The 15,362-nt window shown below is 46.2% G+C and overlaps 1 protein-coding gene and 1 long non-coding RNA gene across 3 annotated transcripts in view; one reads left to right on the top strand and one right to left on the bottom strand.

Moving 5' to 3' along the window:
- Positions 1-344: 344 nt before the first annotated feature.
- LOC109252692 (uncharacterized) lies at positions 345-14,581 on the bottom strand. The gene is made up of 4 exons (XR_002074127.2): positions 14,473-14,581; positions 13,504-14,365; positions 11,813-11,936; positions 345-1,675 (listed from the first exon to the last, which is right to left on the bottom strand). It is a non-coding gene; the product is annotated as an uncharacterized LOC109252692 (long non-coding RNA).
- Positions 14,318-15,362, top strand: part of E2F3 (E2F transcription factor 3) — a 77,851-nt gene continuing 76,806 nt past the window's right edge. For both annotated transcript variants that reach the window (XM_019425252.2, XM_019425251.2), the window contains exon 1: positions 14,318-14,832. In XM_019425252.2, coding sequence (XP_019280797.2) covers positions 14,437-14,832 — 396 coding nt within the window. In that variant the 5' untranslated portion in view covers positions 14,318-14,436. The remainder of the gene's footprint in view (positions 14,833-15,362) is intronic.

Genomic DNA, 15,362 nt, shown 5'->3' with positions numbered 1-15,362 from the left:
TGCCCACATACAAGAACATGTACCGTACAATAACAGGACTAGTGAGCACCTAGGGGGATAAACTTTAACTTTTCATCATGGATATCCCTCCAGTTTGGGGCAGGATGAAAGCAAGGTCAACTTTAGGCAATACTAAATGAAGGGAAAGATGACCCTATGAGTTTCCAAGTATTAAAAGCAAAGACTTAATTAAAAAAGGCTTGCTGGACAGGCCTGAGTCACAGTGCCACCCCTCGAGTGGGGGTAAAGGGGCTCAGCTGCAACTAAATCACAAGGTTCCTGGCAGCAGGCAAACAGCAGATGCTTTCTGTATATCTATACGTGAGTGTCACCCACATACATCATTTATCCAGCAGACATTTACTGAGCAAGTACAGCGTGCTAAGTACCAAGAGACAAGGTTAACTAAAGAAAAAATATCTGCTCTGAAGACGTCCACAGTTTCATGGAAGAGAAAAAAAAAAAACAATAAGAAAGCAATAGATTACCATCATAATTCACATGCTGTGGAAAAGAGGAGACATCTACATCTGCCTGGGTAGCCTGGTCTAATTCACTATGATATCTTACTCAGATCAGAGGTTGGCCAACTTATCCTGTGAAGGGCCAGATACATATGTTCAGCTTCATGGGTTCAACTGTGTTGCAATGACTCAACTCTGCCCTTGTAGCCCGAAAGCAGCCATAGACGATATGTAAACCAATGGGCTTGACTATGCTCTAATAAAACTTTATTAACAAAAACCAAGCTTTGAATTTGATTTACTTTTTCATGTGTCGTGGGATACACTCTTCTTTGGATGTTTCTTCAACCATTCAAAAGTGTAACAAGGATAAAGATCATTCTTAGATCACAGGGTGTATAAAAACAGACCATGCGCCAGATTTGACCTGGAACATGGTGCGCTGACCTAGATTATTGCCATAGTCCCGGCCCCTCCAACACATTCCTCATTCTGTGGCCAGAGGAGTCCTTCTTAGACCAGATCTTATCACGTCATACATTGCCTCAATGACTTCTCGTTGCCTTTAGGATAAATTCCAAATGTCTCCATACTGGTTTATAAGATACTCCACAATCCCCTGCTGAACCACTTTGATTTTTTTCAAGAGGCCATGCATTCATGTTCCCTGCTCCCATGCTATATTACCTGAGCAATTCCTATTCATTCCTCTATTTCCTCCTCCAGGAAGCCTTCCCTAAATTCTCGCTAAGCCCAGGTGAGGTGTCCTTCTGCAGTGCTTTAAGAGCCTCAGGCATTGCCTCACGTCACGGCACTTATTATGTATGATTATTAAATATAGCTATCACTATGTCATTATTATTATTCCCTACTTGTGAGTCTCTGTCTTAAGCTTGATGAAGACAACCTCTAAGTTTATCTGCTTCTCACTTACAGCCACAGTTTCTAAATTGGAGTCTGACACAAAGTACATGCTCAGTAAACACTCTCCAGATGAATGAAAAATATTGCAGGGGGCGGGGGATGTGATCTGAGGAATCTACACGGAGGAGGTGTTCCCTGAGCTGAGCCTTAAAAGATGAGTAGCAGTGTAGAATTTTGACAGACAGTGATGGGCATTTTCAAGCAGAGTAACAGCTGTAGCAGTAACGGAAGTGGGAGAGTCCATCTGAGGAACTTCAGGCAGTTTGGTATGGCTGGAGCCTTGTCGCCTGTTGGAAAATGATGGGAAGTGAGACGGGACAGAGAACCTGAGAAACTGTAGGCTAAGATCAGGAATTCAGTCTTAATTCCTCAGGTCATGGGGGGTCTCAAAAAGACAAAGTTTGTCAGATTGACATTTTAGCAACTTCACTTAGATCTCATTGCCCAGTAGATAGTCTAGATCCAATTAAAGTGTCTGAGAGAAAGTAGACAAGATCATTTTGGCAGCAGACCTGGCTGGAGTTTGATGCCAATTTCACATTACGAAATAAATTCAGATTCTGCAGCAACAGTTCACAAAGAAATAAAGACACGCAAATCAAGGATATGTTCATGAAAACACAGGGGAAGTTTCATACTTGAAACTCAGGAAAAATGGCCAAGTCGGAAATACAGAATTAGAAAAAGTCACAGCCTCTAAGTATATGTCATCTGGTTCACTAGCCCACATGTGCCTTTTTTTTTTTTAAATTTTTTACCATTTATTTATTTTTAAGAAACAGAGAGAGACAGAGTGCAAGCAGGGGCGGGCAGAGAGACAGGGAGACCCAGAATCTGAAGCAGGCTCCAGGCTCTGAGCAAGCTGTCAGCCCAGAGCCTGACACGGGGCTTGAACTCACGAACCATGAGATCATGACTAGAGCCCAAGTCGGACACTTAACTGACTGAGCCACCCTGGCATCCCCACATGTGCCTATTTAAATTTGAATTTAAATTTACTAAATGGATGAAGGGGGTCAGAAGGTAAACATTTCCAGGTATAAAATAAATAAGCCATGGGGATGTAATCTACGGCATGGTGGCTATGGTTAATAGCATTGTGTTGCAAAAAATAGATCAATCTTAAAAATTCAACTTAATTAATATATTTTCTAAATTTACATGCTAGTTACCATATAGTGCAACAATGATTTCAGGAGTAGATTCCTTAATGCCCCTTTCCTGTTTAGCCCATCCCCCCCCCCACTCCCTCCAGTAACCCTCTGTTTGTTCTCCATACTTAAGAGTCTCTTATGTTTTGTCCTCCTCCGTTTTTATATTATTTTTGCTTCCCTTCCCTTATGTTCATCTGTTCTGTGTCTTAAAGTCCTCATATGAGTGAAGTCATATGATGTTTGTCTTTCTCTGGCTAATTTCACTTAGCATAATACCCTCCAGTTCCATCCATGTAGTTGCAAATGGCAAGATTTCATTCTTTTTGATTGCCGAGTGATACTCCATTGTATATATACACCACATCTTCTTTATCCATTCATCCATCAATGGACATTTGGGCTCTTTCCATACTTTGGCTATTGTTGATAGTGCTGCTACAAACATGGGGATGCATGTGTCCCTTCGAAACAACACACCTATATCCCTTGGATAAATTCCTAGTAGTGCAATTTTGGGGTCGTAGGGTAGTTCTATTTTTAATTTTTTGAGGAACCTCCATACTATTTTCCAGAGTGGCTGCACCAGTTTGCATTCCCACCAACAATGCAAAAGAGATCCTCTTTCTCTGAATCCTCAACATCTGCTGTTGCCTGAGTTGTTAATGTTAGTCATTCTGACAGGTGTCAGGTGGTATCTCATTGTGGTTTTGATTTGGATTTATGTGATGCTGAGTAATGCTGAGCATTTTTTCATGTGCCGGTTGGCTATCTGGATGTCTTCCTTGGAGAAGTGTCTATTCATGTCTTTTGCCCATTTCTTCACTGGATTATTTGTTTTTTGGGTGTTGAGTTTGATAAGCTCTTTGTAGATTTTGGATACTAACCCTTTATCTGATATGTCATTTGCAAATATCTTCTCCCATTACATTGGTTGCCTTTTAGTTTTGCTGACCGTTTCCTTCACTGTGCAGAAGCTTTTTATTTTGATGAGGTCCCAGTAGTTCATTTTTGCTTTTGTTTCCCTTGCCTCTGGAGACGTGTTGAGTAAGAAGTTGCTGCAGCCAAGGTCAAAGAGATTTTTGCCTGCTTTCTCCTCCAGTATTTTGATGGCTTCCTGTCTTACATTTAGGTCTTTCATCCATTTTGAGTTTATTTTTGTGTCTGGTGTAAGAAAGTGGTCCAGGTTCATTCTTCTGCATATTGCTGTCCAGTTTTCCCAGCACCACTTGCTGAAGAGACTGTCTTTATTCCATTGGATATTCTTTCCTGCTTTGTCAAAGATTAGTTGGTCAAATGTTTGTGGGTCCATTTCTGGGATCTCTATTCTGTTCCATTGATCTGAGTGTCTGTTTTTATGCCAGTACCATACTGTCTTGATGATTACAGCTTTGTAATACAGCTTGAAGTCTAGGATTGTGATGCCTCCTGCTTTGGTTTTCTTTTTCAAGATTGCTTGGCTATTCGGCGTCTTTTATGGTTCCATACAAATTTTAGGATTGTTTGCTCTAGCTCTGTGAGGAATGCTGGTGTTATTTTGATAGGGATTGAATTGAATATGTATATTGCTTTGGGTAGTATTCACATTTTAACAATATTTGTTCTTCCTATCCAGGAGCATGGAATATTTTTCCTTTTTTTGTGTGTCTTCTTCAATTCCTTTCATAAGCTTTCTATAGTTTTCAGTATACAGACTTTTCACCTCTTTGGTTAAAAATTCAATTTATTAATCATACTAAGCTACATTTCCTACAATCATTAGCCACATGTAGCTAATGGCTACTGTATCTGACAGTACAGAATTATAGAACATTCCCTTTATTGCAGAAGGTTCTATTGAACAACACCATCTAGACTGTGTTGAAATTACAGTTAAAGTCAAGACTGTCCAGGAAGTTCCACAAAAAGTTAACCATAGAACAACCCTAGTACCTAGAAATTCCACTACTGGTTATGTACCCCAAAGAACTGAAAGCATGGACTTGAACAGATATGTGTAGGCTAACATCAAAGCAACATTATTTACCATATCTAAGAGGTAGAAGTGACCCCGGAGTCCATCAATAGATGAATGGATGAACAAAATGTGGTATATACATTCAATGGAATATCATTCATCCATGAAAAGGAACAAAACTTTGATATCTCTTACAACACAGATGGACTTCGAAACATGTGAAGGGAAATAAACAAGACACAGGACAAACATTGTATATATTACTTGTACGTGGTACCTAGATTAGTCAAATTCGCAAAGACCGAAAGTAGCATGGTGATTACCAGGGACTGAGGGAAGGGTGGGGGATGGGGATGATTATTTAATGGGTACAGAGTTTCTGTTGGGGATAATTAAAAACTTTCGGGTATATATAGTCACAATGGTGACACAACATCGTATGTATTTGATGCCACTGAATTGTCCACTTACAAGTGGTTAAAATAATAAATACTGTGTTATATCTATTTTACTATAATAATTATTTTAAAAGTATCATCCAGGGAGAATGTATAGAACAGGAGGAGGAGAAAGCTGAAAAGAGATTTTTAAGAGAATAAATAAGAAAATGAAACCATCAAAGAGTCCCACAAAGTCAGGAGGGTTGAATGGGAAACCAGAGGGAATGCTGTCCAGGAAACCAAGGCGGAAAAGAAAAAGCAATTTTCTACCCACGTACCCATTTGTGATGTGCTACAAACAACATTCCCTATCTAAACCCCCACAAGAAAGAGGTACAACCAGACTACCACGTATGGAGAGGCAGCTTGTGTTCCTCTGCTTCCTCCTGTTCTAGATCTCACGGGAGTCAATGCCTAAGTAAAATTAAGTATCTTGACTCCACTTCTCCCTCTCAGCTCACGTTTTCAAGTTCTAGCTGATAACCTGGAAAGAAAACAGCTCATAACTTTCCTTACCCTTAACGCTTACGGAAATGTGTGCTTGCATGGCATTGTTTTCGTGACAATCCAATGTGGTGGACTGAAAATAAATTTGATTAAAAGGAAAGGTAAGAGGGGGGCACGGGGCACCTGGGTGGCTCAGTCGGTTGAACGTCCAACTCTTGTTTTTGGCTCAGGTCATGATCCCAGGGTCGTGGGATCAATCCCTGTGTCGGGCTCTACGCTGAGCATGGAGCGTAAGATTCTCTCTCTCCCTCTGCCCCCTCCCCTGCTTGCTCTCTCTCTCTCTTTTTCCTCAAGTAACAATAATAAAAAAAAAGGGGGGGGGGAGTAAGGGTGTTTACCCAAAGAATACAAAAAAAAAAAACACCTAATTCAAAGGGACACATACGGGGCACCTGGGTGGCTCAGTCGGTTAAGCGTCCGACTTCGGCTCAGGTCATGATCTCACAGTTCGTGAGTTCGAGCCCCACGTCGGGCTCTGTGCTGACAGCTCAGAGCCTGGAGCCTGCTTCCAATTCTGTGTCTCCCTCTCTCTCTGCCCCTTCCCTGCTCATGCTGTGTCTCTCTCTGTCTCAAAAATAAATAAACATTAAAAAAAATTTTAAAAAAAAGGGACACATACACTTTTATGTTTATCGCAGTATTATTTACAACAGCCAAACTATAGAAGCAGTCCAAGTGTCCATCAGTAAATGAACGGATAAAGAAGGGGTGTTATTACACACAATGGAATATTAGTCAGCCATAAAAAATGAAATCTTGCCTTTTGCAACAACACGGATGGAACTAGACAGTATTATGCTAAGCAAAATAAATAAGTGAAAGAAAGACAAATACCACGTGATTTCACTCATACGTGGACTTGAAGAAACAAAGGAGCCAAAGTGCAAAAAAGTGAAAGCGAGAGACAAACAAGAAACAGACTGTTAACGATACAGAACAAACTGACTGGTTACCAAAAGGGAGGGGATGGGGGGGGGATGGGCGAGGTAGGTGATGGGGATGGTTGCGTTACCGTATTGTACGCCTGAAACTCCTATGACGCTACGTGTTAACCCAGCAAAATTAAAATTAAACCCTAGAAAAAAAGGAAAGGTAAACCTGAAGTTGGTGATGCAGCAGCATTACTCTTCAATCTCTCTTTACCCTCGTATGAAAACAGAAAGGACACCTAGATGGGAAAACGAGAAACCCACGAGCGATGCCGATGACAAAATTTGGTGACAGAGCAACCCCATGAGTCTCAAAATACAAACGAGTGGGAACAAACCCCCAACAGCCGTTAGGAGCTGCGTGGTACCAGCACCTGCATCTGAGCGAGAAGGAGAGAACAGAGTAGTGCCTGAGGCCCCAAACCAGGAGAAGCCCCCAAAGAGCCAGGAGACCTTCACGGGGCTGCGGGCGGGGTGACATGGGAATGGCAGCTACCCCCCCCCCCCCCCCAGGAGCAGCTGAGAGCAAGAACGCTGGTAGGAAGGTCCGGAGGGACCGGAGCCGGCTGGCCTCCCCGTCTCAGGGCTGACCCTCAGGGCTCCCCTCTGAAGATAGGAGACCCCGAGCCGGGGGTGCTGGGATCAGATCAAAACCGACCAGGACAGGGACAAGGCAGAAGAAGGAAAGGGAAGCTCTAGGCTAGGGATGGAGGAAATCTCGGGAAGTGAGCTGCCATCCTCACGACAACCATCGAAGACGAGCACTGTGAAGAGGGACAAGCGTATCTGAGCCCTTCTCATTCTTCAAGACAGAGAAAGCGATTTTCACATACAGAAAAGCATTGAGGACAAATATCGCGGGAGTGAAAGAAAATAAGGAGCACGGATGATCGCCAAGATCACAGAGCAAGGGACAAAATGACATCGTGTGCCTCGGGTTTGCCAGAGGAATCAAACCTGAGTCTGGCCCGTACTGCGGATCCAGCCGCAAATCTGCAGGAAATGCAGGAGACAGAGGAACACGGTTAACGGCACCAGGAGTGTGCATTCTGCCAAATTCAGGTCCTGACGTCTAACGGCCCAAACTCTTTGAAAGAGTTCCTGAAGCTGCTGTACAACAAATGACCACACGCTAGGTGGCTTAAAACAACAGGAATCTATTCTCTGCTAGTTCTGGAGCCCAGAAAGCTAAAATCAAGATGCCAGCAGGGCTGTTTCCTTCTAAAAGTTCCTGAGGCAGAATCTGCTTCATGTCCCTCTCCTAGCTTCTGGTGACTGCAGGCAACCCTTGGTGTGCCTTGTTTGTGGGCCCGTCACTTCATTCTCTGCCTCCTGCTTCCATTTCTCCTCTCCTCTTGTAAAATAACGGACATTGGATTTAGGGCTCATCCTAACCCAAGGTCATCTCATCTTGAGATCTTTACCGTAATTATTCTGTGAAGGCCGTTTTTCTAAACAAGGTCAGAGGTCTAACTCGAAGGTTCCAGTGGACATAGGGAGGGGCTCCCATTCAACTCACTACATGCTTCAAGATAAACTGTAAGGAAAATAAAAGGATAGAAGACGAACCATAGATTAAAAGAAACTTAGGGTGCCTGGATGGCTCAGGTAGCTAAGCGTCTGACTCTTGGTTTCAGCTCAGGTCATGATCTCACAGTTTCGTGAGTGCAAGCCCCGTGTCAGGCTCTGTGCTGACAGTGTGGGGCCTGCTTGGGCTTCTCTCTCTCTCTCTCTCTCTCTCTCTCTCTGCCCCTCCCCCACTCGCACTGTCTCTCTCAAAAATAAATAAATAACCTTTAAACAATAATAACAAAAGAGACTTTAAAAACATATCAACATTTTTTTAAATGGACAAGATGAAACTACAGTTCCTAAAGATGCATATTTGGGTGACAAAACTTTGAAAAAAAAAAACAACAGGGAAGTGAAGACTAAAAACATCAAGCTAATGGTTGCTTTTGGTGGGAGGCAAGGGGCTGTGATATGAATGGGACTTCAGATCAAGTTCCAGTTCGTGACCTGGGTGGTGGTTACAAGGGTGTTCACCTGATAGTAATTCATTAATCCACACATTTGTGTTGTCTGGTTTCTGTGTCTGTACTTTTTGTTTCAATAAAAATCTGTATTGAAAAGGCAAGAAAACACACACCTTTGAGATCATACCTTTCTTTTCCACTCATCTAATTTGTCTCCATAGCATTACTTGTTAAGTGACCAGGAAGAGCTTTTGTAAGAGGCAACTTGCAATCACAGTACAGTCTAAATAAATGCTTATGCTAACAATGGTAACATTAGCTACTCAAAAGATACTACCTACAAGGGAATTTTCTATGCCACAGTTGCCTAGAAGCCAGTTTATAGGGCAGAGATTGCTAGGTCATGGATGGATGCCCGTGTGGCTTTCTCCAAGTGTGTTCAGTGGACCACCTGCATCACAATGGTCCTGTTTATAAGGCACATCCCTGGACTCCAATCAGAGATACAGATTCAGTAGACGGGATTGACAACCATGGTCTGTGCCTGAAGTTCATCCTAGATTTATTTAAAAATGCAAAAATTCTATCCAAACAGTACCTTCCTGCACAAAGAGCTGAAGACAAGAAACTACACAGGTATCTAAGCCACAATCTATAATAACTATAATGGTCAATTTTCTAGGATAAGCACCTAGAAATTTTGTTATTAGTGTTTGATGTGGTAATGGCTTAAGGACATGTTCCTCTTCCTAACCAGGAAGATAAAAACAGAGAAGCTTATTTCTCTATGGGAAACTACCTGAATTGCACTACGAGAACCTTAAATTCTTAAACTAATCTTCTCCAGACCCTAAAATTTAAAGCCATACACTCTAAATCCAATGTGGTAACCAGACTTGTTTGAACTGGAATTAGAGGCACAATTTCATTTATTTTTTTCTTTTTAATTTTTTTAATGTTTATTTCTGAGAGAGTGTGTGAGGGGGAGAGGAGCAGAGAGAGAGAGGGAGACAGAATCCAAAACAGGCTGCAGGCTCTGAGCCATCAGCATAGAGCCCAGCGTGGGGCTCAAACCCACCAGCCACAAGATCATGACCTGAGCTGAAGTTGGACGCTTAACCAAATGAGCCACCCAGGCACCCCAAGGAGGCACAATTTTAAATGTTAGATGTTCCAAAGATTTTCTGGGCTTACGATCAGTTTCTTTAATTTCCTGAACCTACAATTTTTTATCTGAAGACTTAATAGTGAATTGCCACAAAACTGTTTAATAGTACTGTTTCCTGGATATTATATATATCGATCTTAGGGATGTTGGCAAAATTGTATTTTGAAATTGAAAATGAAGACTTTTGGGACACCCGGGGGGCTCAGTCAGTTAAGCGTCTAACCGGCTCAGGTCATGATCTCATGGTTCATGAGTTCGAGCCCCGCATTGGGCTCTCTGCTATCAGTGTGGAGGCTGGAGCCTGCTTCAGATTCTCTGTCTCCCTCTCTCTCTGCCCCTCCCCCACTCGTGCTTTCTCTCTCTCTCAAAAATAAACATTAAAATTTTTTCAAATTTTTTTTCAATGTTTATTTACTTTTGAGACAGAGACAGAGCATGAACGGGGGAGGGTCAGAGAGAGGGAGACACAGAATCTGAAACAGGCTCCAGGCTCAGAGCTGTCAGCACAGAGCCCGACATGGGCGTCGAACTCACGGACTGTGAGATCATGACCTGAGCTGAAGTCGGATGCTTAACCGACTGAGCCACCCAGGCGCCCCCAAAAATGTTTAAATAAAAAAGAAAACGAAGACTTTTAGAAAAGATTGTAACATCAAACTTTATATATAAAGTACGAGCATGTGTGTGTGTGTGTGTGTGTGTGTGTGCTCGCGCACGTACGCGTGAATGAATAGGAATTCAGCGCTCGTTATGTTAACTGGCAGGATGAGAAGGGCCACCAAAATAACAAACACCCAACAAGGCGTTTAGACACAAGAATGGCAACTCCAGCTGTAGCTAGAAAAGGAAATAATGGAAAGAAATCCAAAGTCATACAGCTGACTCTGGTTCTCCATGTCTAGGGCTTGAAGAAATTACCTGGAGGGTCTTGTTAAATAAGATTCTTGGGCTCTGCCTCAAAGGACTCTGACTCCTTAGGTTTGGGTAGAGCTCAGGAATCTGCATTTTTATAAACTCCTTAGGTTAAGTCTGGAACAAGTCATACTTTGAAAGATCTTCAACGGGGGTTACAGCCCAGGCTGACACTTAGTGTCACTGGTGTCCAGCAAGGAACGGTATCTCAGTGGCGCCACGAAACAAGGTGAGTAGCAGCTAAGAGGTTTGAGACTCAGGTAGGCAGGCTAACAGACTGCATTAGTCCCCCAGGGCTGCCATAATAAATTCCCAAGCTGGGTAGCTCGAAACAATAGAAACGTATTCTATCCCAGGTCTAGAGGCCAGCAGTCCACAATCTACATGTTGGGCGTGGGGGGCTGCTCCCTCCAGGGGCTCTGTGGGAGATGCTACCCCTTGCTTCTTCCAGCTGCTGGTGGCGGGCGGCATTTCTTGACTTTCATTCCAACCCCTGCTTCCATCTTCACAAAGCCTCTCCTCCTCTCCGCACCTTTCCTCTGGGCGTCTCTTGTAAGGATACAGGTCATTGGATTTAGGGCTCACCCACATCACTCGGAATGCTCTTACCTTGAGATTCTTGACTCAATTACATCTGTAAAGATCCCTTTTTCCAAATAAGCTCACAATACAGGTTCCAGAGCTTAGGATAAAGACGTGTTTTTGGTTTTGGTTTTGTTTTGAGGGGTCACCATTCAACCAGCTACCCAGGCCAACTCTGCAACAACCAGCTGTTTGGGGCGACCGTCAGAGCAAGAGGAAGGCGAGAGCTGTCTGGCTCTCGTGCTGGATGAGCCTAACCTTCAAGGGAAGGTCAGGAAGGCTCAGACTTCAGAACCAGCCAGAAGTTAGCCACTAACAGATGAAGTGGGTAGTGGGATGAGCGGCGGAGCTCACTTTATTTTATTACCCGGAACTTCTGAGTCAGGATGCTGTAATCCCTACTAATCAGGACACGACTGTGCTGCCACTCTGGGACAAAGCCACGCTGCCGCAGCATGTGGACGTCCAGGGACAACAGGAAGATTGGAGGCCGGGAGTCAGACTGGACGACACAGAACTGCAAACCGCACCATTAAGTAGAAGCATAAATAGCTACCACTTACTGAGCACCTAGTATATGCCTGGCACTTCACATTTATTATCGCCTCTTTTCATCGCGACTTGTAATATGGGCCCTGCAATAGGGGTCCCCACTCACCATAGGAGAAAACAGGCTTTTAAAGATTAAAGTTATAGAACCAGTAAGTGGCAGAGCTATAATTTAACCCCACATCACTCTGGCTCCAAAGCCCATTATCTTTCTATGAAAACATGCTGCCTCTCCACCAATCAATAGACCTACCTCAAATTTTCGCATCTCGTTTTCCAACACCTTCTCTTCTCTCTTCGGACCCTTCTCTCTACCACTTCATCCTGGGGTTCACCACATGTTACCATGTCAAAATGTTTGTTTTCTACCAAATGCCCTGCATTAAAAAATATAACTTGGCTAAAGTAGAATATGTATTTCAAAGCTTTCTAAATGAGAATCACAGGTGTGGCTCTGGATTGGGAACGCTTGCTCCTTTGTGATCGTGCCGTATTCCTCTTGACGTGACCACCCGTGGGGAGCTCTGGCAGGGATTTTGGCACTCAGTTCCAAACCCGGGGCTTGTCTCTAATCTTAGAACTGCGGGTCCCCTCTTTCCCACCACTGAATGCGTGCCACCAATGACGTTTTACAGGTGGTATTATCTGAGTAGTTACAGCACTGGGTTCCTCAGCAGGGACCCACAGTGAAAAGCTACAATGATGGAACAAGGTCGAGGAAGCTGCTGATAACACTACGCCTCTCGTCCAACCAGGAACTGATGCCCTTCGAGTACCACCTAATCTGCCCTAAAGGTTTTATGAAGTTTTATTGAAAGAGCATCCATGAATGTTTGAGTACTAGGCCGTGTCCTCCACTAGCTTGCCTCCTTGCGCACCTGAGCCGGGGGGCAAGCTTTAACAGTACTTTTAGCTCATTCTGTTTCAACCTAGGTAACAGGACTGAAAGTTTTGAGAAAGTCCTAGCCTGGACTGACAGATCTAGTCAGGCCTTTCCTAAGACTGAGTATGTGAGTTTCTGTAAATTCTTATTATTAATAACAATAATAAAGTTTTGCATATGGGCTTTAAGAATCTCGGCCCTCATCACCCCCTGAACGCCAGCTTAGCAGCTATTTTGTACAATTCTCAGCGACTGGAATCGTAAACGATGACTAACTGACGGGTACACCTTTCCCCACAACCCTGCAGGCGTTCCTTTTCCTGTCCTGTCTCACAGAAGCAGTCTTCAATTTTAAGACCCACGAATAATTGGCATCAGTACAAAAGTCCGTTTGACAGTAACTTAATAGACTTCTGGTGACAAATTCTAGTTTACTAAAAAAAAAGAAAAAAAAGAAAAGAAAGAAAAGAAAAGAAAAAGAAAAAAAAGAAAGAGAAAGAGAAGAAAAAGAAAAATCGTTTAAAATGTTTCCGAATAGGTCTGTGTCGTTGCGTTTGCTTTTAGTCAGAGAACTTGGTAGGAAACCGAGATTGTAAAGCGCTTGGTGGTGCCTGGGCGTGCAGCGTTTGCTGGGAGCAAGACGTCATCGTGGGAAGCGTGTACTTCTTCGGATTACTGCTTGGCGGATTAGAAACCCGCAGATCAGTCCCAGGTTAGCCTTGATTAACTGCCCTGGGTGCTTCTGGGCCAGTGGGGGGCGGGGAAGGGAAGGGGGGTGTCTGCTCAAAACCCATACTCGTGGTAAGCTTTCGCTTAAAACATTTCAGAGTTTAATTTTTACTTAAACCCAGTCCCGGCTAATAATGAAGCTACCAGGAATCATCTGGAATGCTAACTAAACTGGTGCCCGCAGTCACGTCAGTCGAACCTTCTGCCCCCACGATCCCTGTCTGCCCACATGCTTCTGTCTATCAGCCTGGGCCTCGGGATCAGCTCTCGCCGCGGCATTGGTTGGATTTCAGGAAAAGAGAAACCCACGATTTAAAGGGCTCAGTTCCCACCTGCCAGGCATCGTCCGCATGGTCCAACTTGCCTTTGGAACATTATTTGGGAGAATCTCCAGCTTTTGTTCATCTATTACACTGACTGGCCAAAGGAAAGAGAATTCCCGCAAGTGTCCCCTTGGTCACCTTGACAATTTCTAAAAGCGAAACTTGCGCTCCAGGCCGGATTGACACTGAGTCTGCGGGGCGCTGAGCGCCTGCCCAGGTCAGCAGCCCCCGCCCGGCGTGCGGGCGGGGACCAGGCGGAGCTTGGACAAGGCGTGGCTTTCCGTGGGAGAGAAGGAAGGGCTTTTGCCCCACCTCCTAAAGACCCTGCTCTCCCTTAGCCAATCAAGGAGGTCTATGCAAATGAAGCCCCTGTCGCCCCGGTAACCGTGATGCAAGACAGCCAATGGAAACCAGCCAGCCGCGGCCCTGCGCCACGATTGGGACTTAAGTAAGGAGCTAGAGGCCCAATGGGCTGTGGGAACGGTCCTCGGCGGGTTGAAGGGCGGGGATATGCAAATATGGTTTGAAAAGCCGGCGGGAAATCTGAGTTTCGCGGGAGGACCTTGGCGCGTAAACCGTATCCCTTCATTCATTGTCAGCAGCAGCTTCCTGGAGCCATTTTTCAGCTGCCGGCCGCAGCACCCGGGCTGCCGCCGCCGCCTCGCAATCCGTTGCATCGGCCGCCCCCGACGCCTCCATCCCCCCTCGGGGCCCGATATCCGTGCGGCCGGGACCCTCCTCTCTCCAGAGCCCCGATTATTTTTGGCCCCCGGTGCCCGTGCGGTGCGGAAAAATAAAAAGAAACGAGACAGAAGGGGCTCGGAAGCGCCGGGCGGGGAGGAGAGAAGGAGGAGAGACTTGGAAACTCCGACTGCAAATAATAAAAGAAATTGAAAACAATACATTAATATACCATAGCAATAAAAAGAGCAGGAGCGAGAGATGAGAAAGGGGATCCAGCCCGCCCTGGAGCAGTACCTGGTGACCGCCGGGGGTGGGGAGGGGGCGGCTGTCGTCGCCGCCGCCGCAGCAGCCTCCATGGACAAAAGGGCACTGCTAGCCAGCCCCGGCTTCCCCGCCGCCGCCGCCGCCGCCGCCGCTGCCGCCCCGGGCGCGTACATCCAGATCCTCACCACGAACACTTCCACCACCTCCTGTTCCTCTTCCCTCCAAAGCGGCGCCGTCGCCGCCGGCCCCCTCCTCCCCAGTGCCCCCGGCGCGGAGCAGACGGCCGGCAGCCTCCTCTACACCACGCCGCACGGACCCTCCAGCAGAGCCGGGCTGCTGCAGCAGCCACCAGCGCTGGGACGCGGCGGCGGCGGCGGCGGCGGCCCTCCGGTAATGCCCTCCGGTTCCCACCGTCCCCAGCCCGGGCGGGAGGTGGGCTCGCACCGCGCGGGGTGGTGGGCGCGCTGCGGGCCGCCCCGGGACGGCGCAGGGCCGAGCGTCGCGGGCCTCGGCGGCCGCCCCTCCAACGGGGCTTTATTGTTAGCCTCGTGCACTGCCCCCCTGCGCCCGGAGGTCGGGGGGCTCCGCCAGGCGCGCGGGGCAGCGGGGATCGCCTTGGCGCGGACCACGTCAAACACTCCGAAACTTTTCGCGGTCCCCCCTTCTTTTCCTGCACTTTTCCCTACCCCCACCCTCCCCTCCCCTCCAACTCGAAGCTTCCTCTTTCTCGGGCGTAGGAAGGGGTCACGCCCCGGATGGAGAAGGGGGTGGGGGGGGGAGGGAGTAGTGAACTGGGGAGTGGGGGACTCTGGGGGCTGGAAACCGGGGGGACAGTTGGGGTGATCGCCCCACCCCCTCCGCCGGCCTCAGAGGCCCGCTGGCGGCCGGGGGTCCCTGAGGCGTGCTCCGGGCGCAGGGGC

This window comes from Panthera pardus, unplaced genomic scaffold (genome assembly GCF_024362965.1).
Source record: "Panthera pardus isolate Hobbes unplaced genomic scaffold, ASM2436296v1 HiC_scaffold_17, whole genome shotgun sequence".
Classification (NCBI taxonomy): Eukaryota; Metazoa; Chordata; class Mammalia; order Carnivora; family Felidae; genus Panthera; species Panthera pardus.
Note: the sequence above shows the minus strand (reverse complement) of the source record. Positions and strands in the feature narration are given on the sequence as shown.